Source organism: Scyliorhinus torazame, chromosome 5 (assembly GCF_047496885.1).
Source record: "Scyliorhinus torazame isolate Kashiwa2021f chromosome 5, sScyTor2.1, whole genome shotgun sequence".
In the NCBI taxonomy this organism is placed as follows: Eukaryota; Metazoa; Chordata; class Chondrichthyes; order Carcharhiniformes; family Scyliorhinidae; genus Scyliorhinus; species Scyliorhinus torazame.
This window is the reverse complement of record NC_092711.1, coordinates 281,937,352-281,962,514: the sequence shown is the minus strand read 5'-3', so window position 1 is coordinate 281,962,514 and position 25,163 is coordinate 281,937,352. Positions and strand designations below refer to the sequence as shown.

Sequence of the window (25,163 nt, the reverse complement as noted above, 5' to 3'; positions counted from 1 at the left end):
ATTACCAATCATTGAGAGAGAAGAGTGAGATTGTGTTTTATTGCAAAATCAACTGTTTCTCCTCTCCAAACGTATTTCCTTGCATGAAGCACTTGAAAGTAGCCCTTTCCTATGAACATCTAATTGCCAGTTGTGTTAATGGACAATTTAGTAGACTTTCCGGATCCTTCACATATTGTTTGCCTACAAAATTGCGGCCATTTCCATTTCTAATTGGGTTACATGATTAAAACTCAAGGTGGCCTAACTCTCTTTGGTTTTCAGGAACTTTCAGTCATTTAAGAATCCATCAATGAATATATGCATGCACACATGCCACTCTGTGGCTTGGTTTTGGAGCACGGGATAGATAAAACACCCTAATGAAATTAAAGTTGGCTGTCTCACCTGCCATCCCATTAGTTTAAAAACATCTTCTTTAGCAGACTTATGACTCACAGATTATAGGTACATAAATCATTGCTTCGATATTCGATACTTCACCCTGTTTCTCTTTAAATAGCTTTGTAATTTCACCAGTTTCTTCATAAATCTTTTTATAATTTTTCAAACATTAGTGCATTATTGCATTGACCTGGAATATAATTGAAGATTGCTGTCTCCGCTATGTATTGATTATTCATATCCCTCTCAGTATGTCAAAGATGATTTGATGAGCTTGCACTGTATGCAGTAAGGAGGCAGATGTTATTGCGTCGCCTTATCTTTGGTTACTGTCTCAGATTGAAGCGAGTAGTGCTGTTCCAGTCAATTCCCTGCTCCATCACATAAATGTAAATAAATGAAAGGTCTTTGCTGAAGTAGACAATTCTTTTAATTTGTATCTAATTGGCAAGCTGATTATAACTGTTTTGGAAATAGACAAGGAACCTTTCTATGTGAGCTGCTTAATTAATAGCATGCCCAAGGTTTCAATTATCTTTACCACGTAAGTTGGCTTAGATTTCAATTATCCTTACCATGCAGGTTGGCATGCAATGTAAGGAAGTTATAGAAATTAATTATCCTTCTGCTGTTGATTTTGACACAGTTAACTTGCTTGTGTTATGCATTGCTACATTTTAAGAGTAGGATTAATTGTGCCCTAGGTACAACTTCACACATTTATAGACATCAGCATATAATGCAAGAATCTGTAATACATTTCAGATTGAAATGTTGGCCGGTACGCATGAATTGCCCTGAGTCTTACGAGCTTCATCCCCCAAATGCTCTGCTAACTTACTTGGAGGAAGACCAGAACATTAATCAAATCATACAGCAGAAAAGAAGGCCTTTCAACCCATTAGGCTTGTGCCAGCACTTTGAAAGAGCTATCAAATTAGTCATGCACCTTTTCTTATAAGTATTCATTCATGGGTTTGTGGGGATTGCTGGCCAGGCCAACATATATTGCTCCATTTCTAATTATCCTTGAGGGGTGGTAGTGAGTTGTCTTCTGTGACGGTTGCACTCTGCAGTGAAGATGCTCCCAAAGTGCTGTTAGTTAGAAAGTTTCAGGATTTTGACCCACCAGTGATGAAGAAATATTGATATATCCCAAGTTGCCATGGGGTGTAACTTGCAGGTAGTAGTGTTGCCAGGCACCTGATATCCCTGTCCTTCTAGTTAGTAGTGATTGCAGGTTTGGAAGTTGCTATCAAAGACACCCTGTCAGTTTGCGGCAGTATATTTTGTTAATGGAACACACTGCTCTCACGAAATGCTGGTGGTGGAAGGAGTAAATGTTTGAGGTGATAGATGTGCTGCTGATCAAGCAGTTTGCCTTGCCTTGGATGTTTATTTTTAATTCATTCTTGGCATATGGGCACCAGTTGCTAGGCCAGCATTTATTTCCCATCTCTAATTGCCCTTGAGAAGTTGGTGCTGAGCTGCCTTTTTGAAATGCTGCAGTCCATGTGGAGTAGGTACTCCCACAATGTTATTAGGCAGAGAGATCCAGGATTTTGACCCAGCGACAGCTGAGGAATGGCGATATGTTTCCAAGTCAGGCTGATGGATGGCTTGGAGGGGAATTTCCAGGTGGTGGTGTTCCCATGGTATCTAGCTTCTTGAGTTTTTTCAGAGCTGCACACCTCCAGGCAATTGCAGGGCATCCTGTCACATTCCTGACATTTGCCTTGTAGATAATGGAGGCTTTGGAGAGTCAGGAGTTAAGTCGTTCACTTCAGAATTCCTAGCCTATGATCTGCTCTTGAAGCCACAATATTTATGCGGCTGGTCCAATTAAATTGCTGTTCAATGGTGACACATAAGATGTTGAAGGTGGGGGGTTTGATGAAGGTAATGCTGTTGAATGTCAAGAGGAGTCTGTTAGACTACTTCCTGATAGAGATGGTCATTGTCTGGCAGAAATCAGCCCATGTCTGAATGATGTCCGGCTCTTGCTGCATGCAAGCAGAGACTGCGGCACTGTCAGAGTAGCTGAGAATGGAGCTGAACACAATAATCATCAGTGAGCATTTCCACTTCTGATCTTGTGATGGAGGGAACGTTATTGATGAAGCAGCTGAAGATGGCTGAATCTATGACACGACAATGACGAACTCCAATTGTGATTTCCTGCTGCTTGAAAGCACTCCTCCAATCCCGTCAATTGTTTATCTGATAACTGATGAGGCAGTAATTAATCAGATACGATTTAATAATAATCGCTTATTGTCACAAGTAGGCTTCAATGAAGTTACTGAGAAAAGCCCTAGTCGCCACAGTCCGGCGCCTGAGGCCGGTACGGGAATTGAACCCCCGCCGCTGGCTGTGTTCTGCATTACAAGCCAGCCGTTTAGCCCTTTGGCTAAACCAGACCTCAGATTTGACCTGCCTTTTGTGGACAATTTTCCAATTTGTCAGTTGTTTAATTATCCATCACCATTCATGACTGAATGTGGCAGTTCTGCAGAGTTTGATCTGGACATTAGCTGTGTGATCATTTAGCTCTGTCTATAGTTGCTGCGTCCGCTGTTTAGCATGCATATAGTGCCATGTTATAGCTTCACCAGATTGACACCTCATTTTACGATGCACCTTCTGTTGCTCCTGGCATGTTCTCCTGTGTTCTTTACTGAACCAGGGTTGGTCACCTATCTTGGTAGTAATGGTAGAGTGAGGTATTTGCTCGGCCATGAGCTTACAGATTGCGATGGAATACTATAATGCTGCTGCTGATAGCACTTCATGGATGACTAGTTCTTTATTGTTGGATTTTCTCTGAATTTATTCCATTTTGTACAGTGTAAGTGCGACACAACACAAGGGATGTCTTCAGCTGTGAAGACTGGATTCAGGACTGTATGGTGGTCACTCCTACCAATACTGTCATGGATAGTCATCTGTGTCAGTAGGTGATAATGAGGTCAAGTAACTGTTTCCTTTGTGCTGGCTGCCTCACCGCCTGCCCATGCCCCTGTCTAGCAGCTATGTTGTTAAGGAGTCAGCCAGTTCCGTTAGTGCTGTTTGTACCAAGCCACTCTTGGTGATAGACATTGAAATTTCCCACCTAGAGTACATTCTGTGTTGTTACTAGCCTCATTGTCTCTTTCAAGTCGTGTTTAACATGGAGGAGTACTGATTCATCAGCTGAAAAAGAGTGTTAGGCCCACTCCCTCCCGTATATCACTGTGTTGCCATCTATGTTACGACTGTCCTGCCAGCAGAACAGGACAGACCAAGGGCAGCATGGTAGCACAGTGGTTAGCACTGTGGCTTCACAGCACCAGGATCCCAGGTTCAATTCCCTGCTGGGTCGCTGTCTGTGCTGAGTCTGCACGTTCTCCCTGTGTCTGCATGGGTTTCCTCCGGATGCTCCGGTTTCTTCGCACAATCCAAAGACGTGCAGGTTAGGTGGATTCGCCATGATAAATTGCCCTTTGTTTCCAAAAAGGTTAGGAGGGGTTATTGGGTCAAGGGTGTAGGGTTGAAGTGAGGGCTTAAGTGGGTTGGCGCAGACTCGATAGGCCGAATGGCCTCCTTCTGTACTGTATGTTATATGTTCTATGTTCAAGGGATGAAGATGGAGAAATCAGGGACATTAAGAGATGTGACTCTGTGAGCATGATTATGTCAGGCTTTTGTGTGTCCAGTCCGTGGTACAGTCTCCCAATTTTGGCATAAATGCCAGGCGTTAGTGAGGAGGACTTTGGAGGGTCGACAGGACTTACCTAGATGCCTGCAAATGTTTATTTTTTAAATATATATCCAATTCCCCTTGGAAAGTAAATATTGAATCTATTTCCACTATCCTATTAGGCATTGGTGAGCCATCTAAAGAAGCACAACAGTTTTATTCAGTGAGTAATAGAGTGGCCACAAATTCAATCCCCAGAATTACTTCAGTGTGGGGTTTTAGGGTTGGTGCAGATTTGATGGGCCAAATGGCCTCCTTCTGCACTGTAGTGATTCTATGATTCTTTGATCACCATTCAGTAATCCCTGTTGAGTCAGGCTGCCACACTAACATTCACTGACAGTTCACACATGAATAGTGGCCACTTCAGCAAAAAAAAAATTAAAATCTTATCAGTGCTTCAAATCCAAAGTTACCAAAGTAAACTACTCATGGCAGTAATCAAATTGGTTCACCTCTGCGCTGGTACCAAATTACTGTTTTACATTGTAAAGGTTGCTTTTGAAATAACTCTTCAGATGGACAAAATATATCCTTCACTCGCAAGACTCAGATCTGTAGACATATTTCCATTTACAAAAGTTAAGCAGACCAACCTCATTATAATGTACTAGTTGGACTGCAGCCAAATGGCAAATGTATTATAGCAGGAGTGGTGCAATGGGGTATTATGCGGACAACGCAAAGGCTGGTTTGTGGAATCAATACGGGCGTTTACAATTTTGAAGCTTTATTTGAAGCCTGACACCTATCTATGGATTCACTGTTTAAACTGTTACAATTCAGCTATACCCGAATTTTCTGGCTGTGAAGTGCATTCAAAAGGGGTCTAACATCAGTAGGTACCTGCGCACCAAGGGACAAAAGTGGTTTGATTGACAATCAGAATGTAAATTCCAACATTGAAACAAGGAAAGACATTTCTTACATTTGTCTCTCACTATATTAAATGATGTGCCATGTTATGAGATCACACAACATACAACATCTGTATATTAGAACGCTTTGTTGCGAGGGCTAAATGAAGAGGGGTGGGAAGAGGCTTATGTGGGACATAAAAGGAGGCCAGTTGGATGAAATAGCCTGTTTCTATAATATAGATTCTATGTCATTCCAAATTACAGGAAAGGGGAGAGAGCACAGTTTAGGTAAACAGCTTATTCAGCCTAATGCAGTAGAAATACCTTAATAATTCATTTAATTCTTTTGTGGTTTTAACTTGTCAATATTTTTCCATATTGGGTGCAGTAATGATAATAGGTCAATAACCAAGAGGTCATAAGTTAAAGTTCCATTTTGACACCTTATGAAATTGTGATCAATAAATTGGGGCAGAATTCTCCAGCTGTAGCGATCCACTGTTCTCGCCGGCAGCGCATCCGCACCCACGGGTTTCCTGGTGGCGTGGGGTGGCTTCAATGGGAAATCCCATTGACAAGCGGCAGGAATATCGAATCCCACCGTCAGGGAATGGTGTGCTGTCGAGAAACATAGGGCTGGGGGACCGGAGAATCCAGCCCCAGGGGCAGGATTCTCCGTTTGGGAGACTATGGGCGGGATTCTCTGGCAGTGACCGCCCAGCGACCGGAAACACTCACTGTTCCCCTTAGTTGAAAGGTCAGTTACGAGGGGACACAAGTTCAAAGTGAGGGGTGGGAGGTTTAAGGGGCATTTGAGGAAATACATTTTACCTGAAGAGTGGTGATGGCCTGGAACGTTAGCCCCCTTCTCGCTCCACAGATGCTGCCAGACCTTCTGCGATTGTCGAGTATTTTCTGGTTTTGTTTCAGAATTCCATCATGTGCAGGAATTTGCTGTTACCTTCATAGTTTTAATGTCTGGCTTGTTCTTCCAAAAGATAGAAGGAAAATAAGAATACCCCTTTATTTATAAAGCACTGCTCAGAATACCCAAAATGTTCCCCATCTAATTATTTTTTTCTTGTGTGGTAATTGTCATTCATGAAAACAGGATGACCAGTTTTCGCATAGCTAAGCCTAATGAACAGGAAATAAGAGTAAGAACTAATTAATCTACCTTTTGGTGGTACTGGTAGAGAGAGGAAGGTAACTATTGCACCCAATAGTGCAGCACTGCCCTCAATACAGCACTGAAGTATCAGTCTAGATGAGGTTCTCTGTCCGAAAATCAGGCTTGAGCTTGCAATCTTCTGATTCAGAGGTGAGATTCCTCCCAGCTGAGCAAAGAATGTAGCTGTCTTTGATAGTCAAACATAAGATGGCTTAATGTTCCTTCTAAACTTACAACCGGAACTCTTGTTCACTCTATCAGAGTAGCATTAGATAGTATGGTCAAAGTTAGCAACTCGTGATTCACCCTGTTCAAATAAAACATCATTTGTATTTCAGTAAGTACTGCCAAAGTGAAAGGAGACTATCACTGGAATTGAGAGCCAATTAAATCGCCATGATGAATTAAGAATAGAAGAATTTCATGCAACTACAAAAACAAAAGGGCTGGATTCTCCGATTCCCTGGCCTCACGTTTTCCAGTAGTGAGATTCTCTCTTCCCGCCGCTTATCAGTGGGATTTCCATTGAAGCCAGCCCATACCGCCGGGAAACCCATGGGCAGGGGTGCACTGCCAGCGGGAATAAAGAGAATCCCAACGACCGGAGAATTTCGGCCAAAGTGTCAGCTAAACGTTTGCACTAGTATCAGGGGCAAAATTCTTCCCCAACGGCGCGATGTCCGCCGACTGGTGCCAAAAATGGCGCCAATCAGACGGGCATCGTGCAGGCCCAAAGGTGCGGAATGCTCCGCATCTTTGGGGGCCGAGCCCCAACATTGAGGGGCCAGGCCGACGCCGGAGGGATTTCCGCCCCGCCAGCTGGCGGAAATGGCGTTTGTTGCCCCGCCAGCTGGCGGAAATGGCGTTTAGTGCCCCGCCAGCTGGCGCGGAAATGCGGCGCATGCGCGGGAGCGTCAGCGGCCGCCGACAGTTTCCCGCGCATGCGCAGTGGGGAGAGTCTCTTCCGCCTCCGCCATGGTGGAGGCCGTGGCGGAGGTGGAAGGGAAAGAGTGCCCCCACGGCACAGGCCCGCCCGCGGATCGGTGGGCCCCGATCGCGGGCCAGGCCACCGTGGGGGCACCCCCCGGGTCAGATCGCCCCGCGCCCCCCCAGGACCCCGGAGCCCGCCCACGCCGCCTGGTCCCGCCGGTAAATACCAGCTTTGATTTACGCCGGCGGGACAGGCAATTTCTGGGCGGGACTTCGGCCCATCCGGGCCAGAGAATTGAGCGGGGGGTCCCGCCAACCGGCGCGGCCCGATTCCCGCCCCCGCCCAATCTCCGGTACCAGAGACTTCGGCGGGGGCGGGATTCACGGCGGCCAACGGCCATTCTCCGACCCGGCGGGGGGGGTCGGAGAATGACGCCCCAGGTATTTTAATCCGTCTATCTAAGGAAACATAATTCCCTTTGGCTCCAATATATTTTGATTCAAAGTATCCAGAAAAATCTCTTGACAACGTAAGGTTTTGCATTTCACTAAATCATTCGGGATAATCCCACGCAGAGGGGGGATTTTTCCCAGAAATGGCATAGTGTCAGTGTCTGACTGAAAACCGGTGTGGTTCTCTCCAGAAACCCGGCTGAGTTTTCAGACAAGACTTTCTGGCATTTAGTGCACAGATAATCTGGGGGTGTGGTTTGTGCCATCATTCTGGCACACTGGGGGACCGAGAGAGCTGGCAAGGCTGGCTCCACAGGGATCGGGTGCCCTCTTTAAAAGGTGCCCTGATCGGCATTTAATATTAGGTCCCCTAGGCCCCTCAAGGGCACAGAGGACGGGTCTGTCTTTTTGAATTCATCGGTTCAGCAGATCAGATTCATTATTAATCTGAAGGGATTTCAGCCCAGGTGCATTCAATGGAAGGGTTGAGGGAAAAAGGAATACAAGGATATGGGGCAGGGTGGAAAAGGGAATTAGAGTGGGGGGAGGGGTGATGAAATGTAAGCACTGACAGGGTCTATTTCTGTGCTGTAGTTTCTATGTAAGTACAAAATTGAGCACGAGATATGCATACAAATGCAATTTGATATTTTAGGAGCTCCTTTTTCAAAACCCACATAATACCGCATTCACAATTTTCATTGTTTTCAGTCCTGGTGATTACAGTGAAAAGGATCCAGTGGACTTGGAATTGATTACAGTTTTATCGGGATAATATTTCATCTGTGGCACTCTTACTGTATTCCCACTGTGAATAATATCTGAGAATGTAGAGGAGCTGATCTATGTGCTTTTTCAGGCATCCAGAACTGACATTGTTAAAGATCCTGAGAGCTGTTGGGAGGCAATAGGACTTCCATCCCTACTGGACACCAGGCCAGCAACAAGGCGAATGCTAGAGCATCCGTCCTCACACTCGTCCTGAGCTCCGGATAGTCCGACACCCCAAAGACAGCTCCAAATAGGCAGGGCTTTAAATCAACATTCAGGATTGCCAATATGATGTTGAAAAAAGACCTCCAATAACCCACCAACTTGGGACAGGACCAGAACATGTGTGATTAGCCAGCACTCTCAAGCATCGCTCACACCGATCCTCAAAAAATCGACTCAATCTAGCCTTGGTGAGGTGTGCCCTGAACACCATCTTGAACTGTATCAAACTTAACTTCGCACAGGATGACACAGCACCCACCCTGCGAAGGGGCTCACTCCACACTGCCTCCTCCAAAATGGGTTCCAACGCCTTCTCTCGCCTGGCCTTCAACTGGAATCTGGGGCGAAATTCTCCCCCAACGGCGCGATGTCCGCCGACTGGTGCCAAAAACGGCGCCAATCAGACGGGCATCGCGCCGGCCCAAAGGTGCGGAATGCTCCGCATTGACCCAACATTGAGGGGCTAGGCTGACGCCGGAGGGATTTCCGCCCCGCCAGCTGGCGGAAATGGCGTTTGTTGCCCCGCCAGCTGGCGCGGAAATGCGGCGCATGCGCGGGAGCATCAGCGGCCGCTGTCAGTTTCCCGCGCATGCGCAGTGGGGAAAGTATCTTCCGCCTCCGCCATGGTGGAGACCGTGGCGGAGGCGGAAGGGAAAGAGTGCCCCCATGGCACAGGCCCGCCCGCGGATCGGTGGGCCCCGATCGCGGGCCAGGCCACCGTGGGGGCAGCCCCCAGGGTCAGATCGCCCGGCCCCCCCCCCCCCCCCAGGACCCTGGAGCCCGCCCACGCCGCCTGGTCCCGCCGGTAAATACCAGGTTTGATTTACGCCAGCGGGACAGGCAATTTCTGGGCAGGACTTCGGCCCGTCCGGGCCGGAGAATCCAGCGGGGGGTCCCGCCAACCGGCGCGGCCCGATTCCCGCCCCCGCCCAATCTCCGGTACCGGAGACTTCGGCGGGGGCAGGATTCACGGCGGCCAACGGCCATTCTCCGACCCGGCGGGGGGTCGGAGAATGACGCCCCTGCTCTTCCACCATGATCCATCCATACATCCCTGAAATGCTGCCCTCCTCTGACCCCAAACAGAAAAGTATCCTTTCTAGCAAAGTGGATGGTGGCGCCACCGGGAATGTCAAAAATGCCTGAAAGTACGTGAACCAATGCCCCCCCCCCGCAGAAAAATCCTGCTTTATCCTTCAACTCCTCCCAGCTGGTAAACTCTCCCTCCAGAAACAAATCCCTCACCCTCTCCAGCCCCTTACCCAAATATGCCATCCAATTTCACCAGTTCAAGCAAATGGGGCGGGATTCTCCCCTACCCGGCGGGGCGGGGGGTTCCGGCGTAATGGAGTGGCGGGAACAATTCCGGCGTCGGGCCGCCCCAAAGGTGCGGAAGTCTCCGCACCTTGAGGGGCTAGGCCCGCGCTGGAGTGGTTTGCGCTCCGCCAGCTGGCGGGAAAGGCCTTTGACGCCACGCCAGCCGGGGCCGAAAGGTCTTCGCCGGGCGACGCATGCGCGGGAGGGGGTCTCTTCCGCCTCTGCCATAGTGAAGACCATGGCGAAGGCGGAAGAAAAAGAGTGCCCCCATGGCACAGGCCCGCCCGCGGATTGGTGGGCCCCGGTCGCAGGCCAGGCCACTGTGGGGGCACCCCCTGGGGCCAGATCGCCCCGCAGCCCCCTCCCAGGACCCCGGAGACTGCCCGCGCCGCCTTGTCTCCCAGTTCAAAAGGTGGTTTAAACCACGCTGGCGGGACAGGCATTCCAGCAGCGGGACTTCGGCCCATCGCGGGACGGAGAATCGGCAGGGGTGGGCCAAAAGACCCCGTTGACCTTTTCTGGAGCAAAAACGAATCCACACCCCAAGCCTCGCACCTGCACAATCTATCTAGCAGCCTCTTGTCGCCTTAACTGATGGACAAATAGATGACTAGCCTTCCCTCCATACTCATATACCACCCTCGATAAATGCCACAGCTGGTGCACCACTTGGCTTGTGGACAACATTTCAAATTGCATTTGCAGCTTCTTCCTGCGTTCCCTAAGCTCTGCCGTTGGGTTGCTCGCATACTCCCTATCTACACGCAGCATCTTGGCCACCAGCTCCTGACATTTCTGCCTGGCCTCTCTGTCCACGTTCACCTTGTACAAGATGATCTCCCCCTAATCACTGCCTTTAACACCTCCCACAACGCAGAGACCATCCCGTTCTCATTCCATTCCACATAGTCCTATATAGCCCTAGGAATCTTCCCACAAAACCCAAGGTCAGATAGCAGCCCCGCATCCAGGCCCCAACCCATATGCTGCGCCCGACCTGCCTCCAGCTTCAACTCCACCCAATGCAGCATGTGGTCAGAAATAACCACTGCCGAATAGTCCTCATTTTTTTACCCCAAGCAACAAGGTTCTACCCATAACATAAAAATTAATTCTTGAGTACACCTTGTGCACTGGTGAAAGAAATGAAAACTGCTTACTCCCTGGGTGCGTAAATTGCCACGGATCCACCCCTCCTGTGTCCCCCATGAAAGCTGCTAACACTTCCGCCATCTCCAAAGGGGTCAGCGACCTCCGCCTGGAGTGATCCAACTTTGAATCCAGGCACAATTCAAATCTCCCCCCTAAAATCAGCTGGTGTGTATCTAATTCCAGAATGGCAGCCAACATCCATCCCATAAACTGAATCTCAACCCAATTCAGGGCATAAACATTCACCAACACCACAACCTTCCCCTCCAGTATACCTGTAATCATCACGTAACGACCCCCCTTATCAACCACCGCCTCAAACCGAACGTTCGTACTGACCAGAATCCCATTGCAAGTGGCGGGAGTATAAAATCCCACTGCCAGCGAAGGGTGCGCCACCAAGAAACACACAGCTGGGGTACCGGAGAATCCAGCCCATCCTTTTGGGAGATATTAAAAATGGGAAGAACTGATGAAGGAATAAATGAAAGGGTAAAATAAACATAGAGGGATCATGGTAACAGAAGCAGAGGATAAAGCCAAAGATAACCATTTGGAAGATAGTTTTACTCAACCTGCAAATTTGTTGACAAACTACACATTTACAATTAATTAATTCACAGGGGACAATACTGGGGAATCTGAGTATTATTCTAGGTGAAGAACTTGGTTACTTTCTTCTATAGTTTCCTGACCCTGTCCAAACTAATACAGGAAGTTAATGAAAACCAAATCTGGTTTGATGTTTTTTGAGGGGTCTGAATGTTACTTTGCATTCGGTGCAAAAAGTAGAATTACGATAACAGCAGTAACAACAACTTGGGCGGGATTCTCCGATCCTGCGGCGGGTCGGAGAATCGCCGGGGGGGGTGAATCTAGCGACGCCACTCCGGCGCCGATTCTCCAGCGACCGGAGAATCGGTGCAATGGCGCTGGCACGGTCGGTGCGGCGCTGGTTGGGGGCTGCTCGACACAGCACCCCCCGCGATTCTCCACCCTCGACGGGCCAAATGCCCGCTGAGTTCAGCCGAGTCCCGCCGGGATCGTTCGCATGTGGTCCTACCTGGCATGATCAAGGCGTTCTGACTGCGGGGCCCATCCTGGTGGGGGGGAGGGAGGATCCAACTCCGGGGGGGTGCCTCCACGGTGGCCAGGCCCGCGATCGGGGCCAACTGATCGGCGGGCGGGCTAATTGCGGGGGGGCCTATGTTCCTCCCCGCCGGGCCCCTTTAGGGCTCCGCCATATTGCCGTGGCGCACAGGTGTGGACCCGCACTGGCCATGCTGGCACCCGTATCAACAGCTGGAGCTGCATGAGGCGCAGGATCGCTGCTCCACTGGACCAGATGATGTTGTCGTAAAACGCTCCGGCGTTTATGACGGTGTCAACACTTAGCCCCATTATCGGAGAATGCCGCCCCTTATATTTATATTGTGTCTTTAACATAATAAAATAACCCAAGGTGCTTTACATAGGAACATCGGAATTTGGGCCAGAAGTAGGCAATTCAGGCCTTTGGGCCTGCTCTGCCATTCTATCAGATCATGGATGATCTCTTCCTGGTCTCAAATCCATCTCCCTGCCTGTTCCCCGTAACCCTTCAACCCATTTTTTATTCAGAAATATATCTATCTCCTTCTTGAAACAGTTTAATGATTCAGACTCCACCGCACTATGGGCAGCAAGTTCCACAAATTCACTGCTAGAGTGGCGTTATAAAACAGAATATGACCCTGAGCTACATAAGGAGGTGTATATTAGAGAGTAGGGACAGATCGCCTCCCCCTCCCCACTTCCTCTGGAAATAAAGTCAGTCAGAAGCTGACTTGCTCCACACAAGCCCACCCCACGGCCATAATATGCCGTAGGCAGGCTAAATTGTTGGAGAGTCAGACTTCCATCCCTCACTGGGGGGGTTGTCCAACCCTCAAGACATCCGTACCAATCAAACGGTTGGGCAAGAGTTCCAGTAGTCTCTGCAGCAGCAAGATCTTAATAGGGTGCACTCCAGAATGCAACCAGTCCAAAGAGGAAGGCCCAATGGATCCAGGAGTAAGATATGCCCAGAGTATTAGGCGGGGAGGATTTTTTAAGATTCTGAGGGGGGGAGGAAGCTTTTCGGAGAGCAGGTGGATAAAAATAAAGTTGGTGTGGGGGGGGGGTTACTATCTTAGCTGGGCTGTCTCACAATGTTCAAAGGCACTCCCTTCTTCCCACCCATTTAAAAACTTTTGAACGAAAACAGCCCACCTACTCCTGCCCAACTGCCAACGCCAATCGTATTATGGAACGCGCATCGTTTTATCAGAGTAAATTAGCTTGTTAACAATCTCAACTGACCCTAATTATTTAAATATGGCAGGTGGACTTCTGATCTTGGTACCCACCCACCTTATGGGAGTGAGGTCAGGGCGGGTGGGTGGGAAGGTGGTGGGCAGGACACCTGCTCTCTCTTACGTGCCCTTCCCCCCCCCCCCCCCCCCCTCCCCCCGGCCCCCTGCTGAAAACATGCCTGTCGGGTTCCCGTAAAACCTAGCCCAAGGATTTGTTAGGTCAGGTGATCAAAAGCTTGGCCAAAGTCGGAGAATGTCTTAACGGAGAACAAGGAGGTAGAGAAGTGGATAAGGCTAGGGGGAGTATTCCATTGCTTACGACCCAGACAGGCCCAGACAGCTGAAGGCACATCCACCAATGGTGGAGGCATTACAATTGGAGGTGCTCAGGATCCCAGAATGATAGGAGTTTTTGATTTGATTTGATTTGATTTATTATTGTCACATGTATTAGTATACAGTGAAAAGTATTGTTTCTTGCATGCCATACAGACAACGCATACCATACATAGGGAAGGAAGGAGAGACTACAGAATGTAATGTTACAGTCATAACTAGGGTGTAGAGAAAAGATCAACTTAATACGAGGTAGATCCATTCAAAAGTCTGATGGCAACAGGGAAGAAGCTGTTCTTGAGTCGATTGGTACGTGACCTCAAACTTTTGTGTCTTTTTCCTGACGGAAGAAGGTTGAAGAGAGTATGTCCGGGGTGCTTGGGGTCCTTAATTATGCTGGCTGCCTTTCTGAGGCAGCGGGAATTATAGACATAGTCAATGGATGGGAGGCTGGTTTGCGTGATGGACTGGGCTACATTCACGACCTTTTGTAGTTTCCTGCGGTCTTGAGAAGAGCAGGAACCATACCAAGCTGTGTTACAACCAGAAAGAATGCTTTTAATGGTGCATCTGTAAAAGTTGGTGAGAGTCGCAGCTAACATGCCAAATTTCCTTAGTCTTTTGAGAAAGTAGAGACGTTGGTGGGCTTTCTTAACTATAGTGTCAGCATGGGGGACCAGGACAGTTGTTGGTAATGTGGACACCTTAAAACTTGAAGCTCTCGATCTTTTCTACTTCGTTCCCATTGATGTAGACAGGGGCATGTTCTCCTCTACGCTTCCTGAAGTCGATGACAATCTCCTTTGTTTTGTTGACATTGAGGGAGAGATTATTGTCGTTGCACCAGTTCACCAGATTCTCTATCTCATTCCTGTACTCTGTGTCGTCACTGTTTGAAATCCGACCCACTACGGCGGTGTCATCAGCAAATTTGAAAATCGAGTGCAGATATTTCCGAGATATGTGGGGTTGGGGATTGGAGAGATAGGGAGGGGTGAGGCCAAGGAGGGGTTTGAAAACAAGTATATGAATATTAAAATTGACTGGGAGCCAAAGTAGGTCAGCGGACTCAGTGGTGATGCGGGAACAGCACTTAATGCGATTTCCACATAAACGCATGAAAATTTAAGGAAAAGCCTGAGGAATCCTGCAGGCTTGCCTGAGGGGGACACTTCATATGAATTAGTCAACTGTTGCATGGAGTGACACTGAGAGAAAAAGTAGGGAGAGATGGAAAAAAGAAAAACTTACAACTGTATGTCGTGCCGGAAATGTTTCAACTACTTTGAAATGAACAGTTGTTCGATAACAAAAGGCAGCAGCCATTTTGTGCAGAGTATGATTCCATATATAGGCAGCAATGACATCGAAGCCAGTTGATTTGTTCATGGTAACGTTAATTAAGGAAGAATGTTGGACAGGATGGCAGGAAAACTCTGCTCTTTCAAATAATTTAACAGATTCTTTAACTTCCATCTGAACCACGATAGAAGGCAGATGGCTTTCCACTTTCTCATAAGAGTAACACTTTTGAAAATGCAGGATTATGGCATTGAAATAAAACTTGAGTAATGGCCTGAATTAGTCAAGTCCTGACCTGGGCTTCGAATCTGTCACCTTCTAACAGCATACCCAGAGGCAAGATACAATGCTGCCTCACAGCGCCAAGGACCCGGGTTCAAACCTGGCCTTGGGTCACTGTCTGAGTGAAGTTTGTATGTTCTCCCTGTGTCTGCGTGGGTTTCCTCTGGGTGCTCCGGTTTCCTTCCACAGTCCAAAGATGTACAGGGTAGGTGGATTGTCTGGAAGTATCCAAAAGTTGGGTGGGGTTACAGGAATAGGGCCGAAGATTGGGCCTGGGTAGGATGATTTTTCGAAGTGCCGGTGCAGACTAGATGGGCTGAATGGCCTCCTTCTGCACTGTAGGTACTCTACAATCACAGCTTCTTTCAGCATTCCCAATATTGTGGAGCAGTGTCTCCACTTAACTGCTTTCATAACAGATACCATCGCTGTTGCAAAATTCTTCATTCATTATCCCTTGTTATTGAACAGCTATGCTCGGGATCTCTTATCAGCACACTTGTCACTGATCCATCAGTCTGCATGAGACTATTAGCATAGTCTTAACTGTCATAGGCTGACCTATCACTTGTCAGTTTCACAGTGATGAAGTGCACTTTTACTTGGAACCTACGCTAATTGTTTTTTAAATGGAAAATTCAGAAAAATTACAAGCCATACGCTGAAAATGAGTTGGAACAGAAAAGGACTACTTAGGCCAACCCAAAGAAAAAGTGATAAGGCTGATTATGATGTTTTTAAAAATGACATGCTGTGTGCCTATTATTCAGGAATCTAAATAAAAACTATTAGAGTTGGTACTGTCTGGAAATATTGATAATGGATCAATTGGAGGACAAAGCTGATTGTGGCTGGATGATGTTTGAATTGAGATGGCATAGCATCAGGGACTACACAATCAAATTGGGCAGCGCCTAAAAATTTAACTTAGGGCGGGATTCTCCGGCCCTTCCCACCGGTGGTATCTTCCAGCCCCGCCAAAGTTCTCCGGCAGCAGGACGGGTGAGCCATGCAAAATTGCCATAGACAACGGCGGGTCCGGAAGATCCCACTGGCAGCCACTGGAAAACACGCCCTGGATGGGCTGGAAAATCCAACTCTCATGGTATTAAAGATCAGTGTATTAAAGAAGCTCTGATCACCATGCTTTAGGAAGGACGTGAGGGTCCTTGACTGATTGCAGAGGAGAAATTACCAGAATGATTCCAGGGCTGGGGGATTTTAACTCAATCACAGAATTCTTACAGCGCAAAAATAAGGGGCGTCATTCTCCGCCAGCGGGAGTCTCCGTTTTGCTGGCGCCCGGGGGTTTCCCGACGGCGTGGGGCTGCCCCACAATGGGAAACCCCATTGACCGGCCGGTGTTACGGAGACTCCCGCCGGCCGGTCGGGGCAGAAATGTGGCGGGGCGGGTAGGAGAATTTCGCCCAAGGTCTCTCTCTCTGGCACTCCAACTGAGCAATTCAGCCAGTGCCATTCCCCTACCTTCTCTCCATAACTCTGTACATTTTTCCTTTTGAGATTACAGTCTGATTCTGTTTTGAATGCTTCTATTGATCCTGCTTCCACCGTACTCTCAGGCAGTACATTCCACGCGTTAACCACATGTTACGTGAAAATGTTTTTGCTCATGTTGTTTCTTATACCATTTATCTTAAATCTGTGCCCTCGTTCTCAATCCCTTCACAAGTAGGAATAGTTTCTCCCTATCTGCTCTGTCCAGAGCACTCATGATTGTGAATACCTCTATCGGAACTCCTCTCGGCCTTCTCTTCTCCAAGGAAAATAGTCCCAACTTCTCCAACCTATCTCCAGAACTGAAGTTCCCCATCCCTGAAACCATTCTCATGAATCTTTTCTGCACTGTCTCAAATTCCTTCATATTTTGCCTCAAGTGAGGAACCCAGAACCAGATGCAGTACTCCAGCTGAGGCCAAGTACTGTCTTATACAAGTTTAAAATAACTTCCTTAATTCTATGCCCCCATTAATAAAGCCTGGCCTATTCTATGCTTTATTGACCACTCATTCAATCTGGCCTGCCACCTTCATTGACTTATACACAAACACACCCAGATCCCTCTACTCCTGCACCCCCTTCTGAGTAGTACCCATTATATTGTCCTTCCATGTTCTTCCGACCAAAGCTAATCACTTCTCATTTCTCCACATTGAACTTCATTTTCCACTTGTCTGCCCACCCACCAACTTGTTTGTGTCCTTTTGAAGTTCCACACTCTCCTCCACACAGCTCAAAATGCTTCCAAGTTTTGTAAAATCAACAAATTTTGGAAAATGTGCCCCGTACCCCAAGGCCTAGGCTATTAACATATAGTAGGAAAATCAGGGGTCTCAACATTGACCCCTGAGGAACACCACTACAAACCTTCCTCCAGCAAGATAAACATCTATTGACCACTGTCATTCAACCAATTTTGTACCAATGTCGCTACTGTCTCTTTTATTCCACAAGCTATAACTTTTCTCGCAGGTCTGTTGGGGAACACTTCACTGTAGCTGGGTCAAAATCCTGGAACTCCCCATCTGACTGCAATACGGGTGTGCCTACACCACATAGTCCACTGCAGTTCAAGAAGGGAGCTCACCGCCACCTTCTCAAGGACAATTAGAGATGGGCAACAAATGCTGGCCTATACAGCGATGCCCACATCCCGTGAATGAATTAATAAAAAACTGTTATCGAGTGTCTTTTGGAAGTCCACATATATCACATCAACAACATTGCCCTCATCAACGGCTACTATTACCTCTTCAAAAACACCAGCAAGTCAGTACCAATCTTCACTTAATAAATCTGCGCTGCCCTTTCTTAATTAACCCACATTTGTCCATGTGACTGTTAATTTTATCACAAATTATTGTTTCTGGAAGTTTCCCCATCACAAAAGTTAAACTGGCTGTCCTGTAGTTCCTGGGCTTATCTTTGCAACCTATTTGGAGCAAGGGTGCAACATTTGCAATTCTCCAATATTCTGGCATAACTGGTAACATAGTTTGGACATTTGCCCCTTTTCCTGTACATGTGAACCATTCAACCATCAATTCCTGTTACAGTGTCGTCTTGATTATAGCTCAAGTGACAAAGGCAACGACTCAATCACGCATCTAAAATTATCCTATGATCCGTCAGGAACTCATACAAAATACACATAAAAAGAACTCATAATACAAAAAAGGGTGCAAATTTTACACACTTTTGTCTTCTATCTTGCGTCCTGTCAGTTCTGTGAAAATCCTGAAAACTGATGCGAAAGTAATCTAAAGGAACAACAATGTTTGGGATCAATCTCTGCTCCAAATTCACCATTTAAAGGAAAAACATTTGGATTGAACTTTGGTCCAATTTATGTAATACTTTCTCTGTCTCACTCTCTCTCTTTCTCCCTCTCTCTCTCTCTATGCAGCGTTCAAAAATAGCGGTGTATGAAAAAATGTGGTCCTACATGAAGTCTGCTGAACCATCTGTGTTCACCAAAACAACAGCTGATGGAGTTGCCAAAGTTCGAAAATCAAAGGGAAAGTTTGCCTTCTTGCTGGAATCGACAATGAATGAGTACATTGAGCAGAGAAAGCCGTGTGACACCATGAAAGTAGGAGGGAACCTCGATTCGAAAGGCTATGGAGTGGCAACACCTAAAGGAGCATCATTAAGGTGGGTGGAATAGTGTAACAATGTTCTAGATGTTGTTATAGTATTCCACCCACCCTGATGTTTCCAGTTTTTTTCTTTTAATTGTCAAGAATGTAAGGTAACTTAAATTTTACATTGTTTGAAAGCCTGGATTAAGTAAGGCTGGTAATGTAGAGTTAAATTATTTAATGCATCCATTTCCTTTAACGTGTCGTCTTTTCTTAATCGTCCTTTGCTGTTTTGGTTTTATAATTCTATACCTTTCCAATTTATCTGGTAAAGTTAATGCTGTCACGTGTGAAGAATTGTGTGATTGCATGATGTGTTAATTTTTTTTTTCTTAAAGGCAAATCCCCATCCCGCACACTTCCGTTTTGAACAATGTGACCCTTCATGCCACCTTCCAATATTAACACTTTATTTGCCGTGCAAGCGTTTCTCCATTCCGTGAAAATAGCCAATTTGTCCTATTGTGCTCCTTTCACGTACACTTCTTACAATTGTTCATTTTCTTACAAATATGTTTTATCGTTTCAAGAAATGCTGTTAACCTCGCAGTATTAAAACTGAATGAACAAGGCCTGTTGGACAAATTGAAAAACAAATGGTGGTACGACAAAGGAGAGTGCGGCAGCGGGGGAGGTGACTCCAAGGTCAGCCTCAATGTCACCACAAGCGGGTACCTTAGTACAGAGTAATCGGCAAGGCTGTTACTGTATTTGCAAAAGAACGTGAACTCATTCGTTTGTACGTAATTGTTTGAGTCGTGATGTTGGTACAACAAGGATCTTTACCAGATTGACAGCTGAACTAAGTGTCGCAATGCTTGGAAAGATTAGGGGAAACACCCTTATGATGATATTAGATAATTTAACTGAAGATTCTATTTGAAGCAAAACAAATGATAGTTGAAGTTTTTTTTTAAACTACAATGACCTTCAGAAACAATTGACCCTTGGAAAAATTGACTTAATCGTTGCCCCTCTCAAGGAAACTAAAGCCAAATCCAAGAATAAAAGAGAAATGGCAAGTCAGTCAGTATTTCAAGGCTAACAGAGAGGCTTAGTGGGTGCTTTGTACCAGAATCCACATTATGCAGTTGCACAAAGCAACAGTATCCTTTGTGAGTCCCGCAGAGGAGAGTCCTCCTTTTAGATTCAAATAATTCAATTAATTGGATCTTTTTTTAAGTTCTTATTCATCAACTTTCAAAGCTATCCTTATACAGACAGATTAATTTTCATGCGCCTGCTATCATTATCCTTGCTTCACTGTCACTGAGAAAGAAGCTTAGTTTGCAGGGCTAGAGGGTCACAATAAAAAGCTGTGCTGCCTTAGAATCATGAAATCCCTACAGTGCAGCAGGAGGCCATTCAGCCCATCGACCCTTCGAAAGACTATCTGAACTAGGTCCTATCCCTCACCTATTACTGCAACACCACCCTAAGGTGAACTTTAGCATTGCCAATCCACCTAACCTGTAGATCTTTGGAGCATGGGAGGAAACCTTATTGCGTACAGTTCTGGTCTTATTGCGTACAGTTCTGGTCACCACATTATAGGAAGGACGTGGAGGCTTTGGAGCGGGTGCAGAGGAGATTTACCAGGATGTTGCCTGGTATGGAGGGAAAATCTTATGAGGAAAGGCTGATGGACTTGAGGTTGTTTTCGTTGGAGAGAAGAAGGTTAAGAGGAGACTTAATAGAGGCATACAAAATGATCAGGGGGTTAGATAGGGTGGACAGCGAGAGCCTTCTCCCGCGGATGGAAATGGCTGGCACGAGGGGACATAGCTTTAAACTGAGGGGTAATAGATATAGGACAGAGGTCAGAGGTAGGTTCTTTACGCAAAGAGTGGTGAGGCCGTGGAATGCCCTACCTGCAACAGTAGTGAACTCGCCAACATTGAGGGCATTTAAAAGTTTATTGGATAAGCATATGGATGATAATGGCATAGTGTAGGTTAGATTGCTTTTGTTTCAGTGCAACATCGTGGGCCAAAGGGCCTGTACTGCACTGTATCGTTCTATGTTCTATGTAAACCGGAGCACCCGGAGGAAACCCACGCAGACCCGGGGAGGAAGTGCAAATTCCACACAGACAGAGGTTGGAATCAAACCCGGGTTCCAATAGCTGTGAGGCAGCAATGCTAACCACTGTGCCGCCATGCCTTATTTCATAGAATTCATAGAATTTACAGTGCAGCAGGAGACCATTTGGCCCATCGAATCTCTGCACTGGCTCTTGGAAAGAGCACCCTACCCAAGATCCACACCTCCACCCTATCTCCATAACCCAGTAACCCCACCCAACACTCAGGGCAATTCTGGACACTAAGGGCAATTTATCATGGCCAATCCACCTAACCTGCACATCTTTGAACTGTGGGGGGAAACCGGAGCACCCGGAGGAAACCCACGCACACACGGGGAGGATGTGCAGACTCCGCACAGACAGTGACCCAAGCCAGAATCGAACCTGGGACCCTGGAACTGTGAAGCAATTGTGCTATCCACAATGCTACCGTGCTGCCCTAAACAGAGAGAATTAGTGCTGCCGTGTTGCCTTGTCCAAGCAAAAAGCACAGATTGCAGTTGGAGGATGTGAAACAAAAAATCATGCTGGTATAATTTTATAGGAAGGGAAAGTTGCTGAATTGGCACTCCAAAAAAAAGAATTTGCCACCTGCCTACCCTGTGAATAAATAATTCAACAGAGAACCCTGGAACGACAGAGCAACCCTGTCATCATCTTGAAAAATGATATGTTAAAGTTTCAAATTGAGATCTTTCACTAGAACACATACGCATCAAACCAAGATACACGTTGGAAACATCAGTCCTCACCCGCAGAAGGTGGGGAAGCAGCGGTGAATTTTAACCCCATAGAACTGATGGATTTGAGTCAGGTGGGAGGAAGACATTAAAAATCTGAATAGCAACTCCAACCTACCTCAAAGCCATCCATCTCTCACTTTAATGTACGTGGGAATGGGCACAGGCAACCAAACCCTCTCCCAGGAAATAGGTTGACAATTTAAAAATACAATGAGGTTGCATGTCTCAGATTTATCCACCATTTTACACTTAACCCTGATCACCCAGAGTTCCGAAGTCTCAGGAGAGGTAGCAACAAAAGGAAGGCGAGGACATTTGGACCAGGGAGGCCTGCTTACCTGCTGGATTCAGCAATAGTTGAATGGCAGCACTCTGCAACCAGACAAGCCCCTTGACCCCTTACAATCTGCCACAGACTCCCTCCCTCACCAAGTCTCTGACCTTCCCACCAGCCACGCCCCACCCCCTCCAGCCGCCCCTCTCCCCACCCTCCAATCTCTCGAGCTCCAGTCATTGACTCCTCCACCCACCGGGAATCAGACACCCGCCAGGATTGAGCTCACCCTCAACAAGAAACAAAGCCTGGCCATCTGACTGACTGAGGGCCATCTGAGGGTCATTTCTATGATGGCACAAGCTATCTGTTGAGTGTGGGGAAATCTCGAGCTCTGGGTGTCCCGTGCACCACTCAGCCCCCTGTGCCAGTGGATCAAGAAGTTAAAATTCTCCCCTGTGTGTTTCTACCATTGTTAGTCTTTATTTCATGTTTTCAGTATTTAGCCTTTCATGGGAACTTTGCTATAATCAAAGAACGCTAGCTAATGTCACCACGTGAAGAGTAGAGTAGAATTTCTTTGTTGAATTTCATTGTCAAATGCAGGAGGCACTACGTGGCCTCATAATTGTATTTATTTGTAGCTTTACTTAGATCTTACTTTTGGAAAGTTCTTTGTTTAGTTCAGTGATTTAGGATCGAGTTTCTCAATCGAGGGACCTGAAGATCTCGACGGCAGGAATGGCCATAAAATCTCGGCCATCGATTACGACTGGATTCAGCCAATAACCGGCACAACTTGGCATTAATTCCCTCGCCCAAAACTTCGACCTGGTGCCCAGTATCAACAACGAGTTCCACATCAAGTAAAACAAGAATAATAAATGTATACAGTTAATTGCATAACTAATTTTCATACAGTGAAAATATTTGTTTTATGGCAGTCCGTGGAGCTTTTATGACCAGGAAGTGTTGGGGCAGATGTGGGGGCTGAGAAGCCAATAGATTGAGAAAATCTGATGTAGTTTTGTTTTTGCACTTTCATTTATTTAATGTTTTTAAAATGTAAATTTCTTGTCCAATATAGTTTCATTTCATTGAATTCGTGTAACCTCACTTTCTGGGTGAGGATCAAATGGCATTAATGCCAAACTTGTAATATGCCAGTAATTTTCGGAATACTGTTGCATTGCCTGTGCTCTGAAATACCATTCCTCTGAGCACACAGAATATTATGCGTTCCACAACAAACTGCTGAAGGAAATGTCCTTCAACAATTATCTGATGCAACAGGTACGAAAACTTTTGGTTGTTGACTAGGTAAGGTAACAGTTGGTCTAGCTGATTACTAATGCATAAAAGAGAGTGCAGTGAGTAGATGTTAACAGGTGGCTCATAAATGTGTGTTTCTGTGCATCATTCGCATTTTCAAGAAAGGGTAGGCGTGACACATAAAGACCCCGGCGGGATTCTCCGTGAATTGGCGCTAAAAGCGGCGCGAATCACTCCGGCGCCGAGCCCCCCGAAACGTCGCGAATTCTCCGGCCGGGAATGGGCAAGGAGCGGCGTGACGCAATTCGCGACGGCGTCACCCGTCGCGGACGCGCGCGGCGTCACTGCACAAAAGATGTTTCCCCTCTCCCCCACCCGGAGACCCGGCAAAATGGCCGCCCACCACGCAGCACCAAGTGAGACCCCCCACTGCCTGTCCCCCTTTTCCCTTCCCCCCCTTCCCCCATCCCCCCTTCCCCCATATCCCCCCTTCCCCATATCCCCCCTTCCCCCATAACCCCCTCTCCCATATACCACCCATAACCCCCTTCCCATAGCCCCCTTCCCCCATATCCCCCTCTCACTTTTTCCCCCTTCCCCATATCCCCCTTCCCCATATCCCCCTTCCCCATAACCCCTTTCCCCATATCCCCCCTCCCCCATATCCCCTTCCCCTATATCACCTTCTCCATATCCCCTTTCCCCATATCCCCCTTCCCCAATATTCCCCTTCCCCCATATCCCCCTTCCCCGATATCCCCCATATCCTCCCTTCCTCCATATCCCCCTTCACCCATATCCTCCCTTCCCCATATCCCCCTTCCCCATATCCCCCTTCCTCCATATACCCCATCCTCCATATCCCCATAGCCTCCCTTCCCCCATATCCCTTCTCCTATATCCCCCCATATCCCCCCTTCCCCCATATCCCCACTTCCTCCATATCCCCCTTCCTTTATTGCCCCCTTCCCCCATATCCCCCTTTCCCCCATATCCCCTTCCCCCATATCACCCTTCCCACAAATCTCCCTTTCCCCCATATCCCCTTCCCCCATATCCTACCATATCCCCCCTTCCCCCATATTCCCCCATATACCCCTTCCCCCATATCCCCCCTTCCTCCATATCTCCCTTCCCCCATATCTCCCCATATCCCCCCTTCCCCCATATCCCCCTTCCCCCATTACACTGAGTAAGTTGGCACGGGTGCAGGGCATAGATTAGTTCTGGGGCTAGGGCACGTGCAAGAACTGTTTGTTATTAAAATCACTTTCACACCTACAGAAGCTGCCTTTGTGCTCTGTCCGATGCGTGCGGGGGTGCGGTGTGAGGTGAGTGCCAGTGGGGGTGTGAGGGGTGATAGAACGTCGGCCTCAGTTAAGTGTGCCCACCCCCCCTGCCCCTGGTTGTCCTCGCCGCCACCCCCCCCCCCCCCCCCCCCCCCCCCGGGCAGACGACGGGGCCGTGCGCTGCAGTGTCACGGCCGCATGCAGGGACGGTCCGGGCTGTGGCCATGGGTCAGACATTGTCCAACGATGTAGAGCCCAGAGCTCATCGCAGAGCGGGTTGTCATCATCCTCCATGGTCTCCAATAGACACGCTTCCACCGGCGACCGTGTGAGCCCGTCCCATTGTGCCGCAGGTGGATGTGCAATGGAGGGGTGGTGTGCATGCGGGTGGGGTGAGGGTGGTTAGTGGTGGTGGGTGGGGTGAGGGTGGTAGGCTGGTGCCATAGTGTGCAGTCTGTGCCCATACTCGGCGATTCCCACGCCCTCCTAGCCCGTGGATCGGGCAGCTATCAGCCTGTCCCGTGCCCGCTGGCCCAGCCAGTAACGGTGGGCAGCCTCCTGTCCATGTCCAGCCCGTCTGTCCTG

At 47.6% G+C, this 25,163-nt stretch overlaps 1 protein-coding gene across 6 annotated transcripts in view; it reads left to right on the top strand.

Moving 5' to 3' along the window:
• Positions 1-25,163, top strand: part of gria3b (glutamate receptor, ionotropic, AMPA 3b) — a 626,694-nt gene that overhangs the window by 533,566 nt on the left and 67,965 nt on the right. For 4 of the 6 annotated variants that reach the window (XR_011946682.1, XM_072505635.1, XM_072505638.1 and 1 more), the window contains exons 13-14: positions 18,680-18,927; positions 19,445-19,559. Coding sequence is in view for 5 of the 6 variants with exons in the window: in XM_072505635.1 (XP_072361736.1) it covers positions 18,680-18,927; positions 19,445-19,559 (363 nt within the window). In the remaining variant the exon portion in view is untranslated. The remainder of the gene's footprint in view (positions 1-18,679; positions 18,928-19,444; positions 19,560-25,163) is intronic. The other 2 variants (XM_072505636.1, XM_072505639.1) reach the window with 1 other exon arrangement.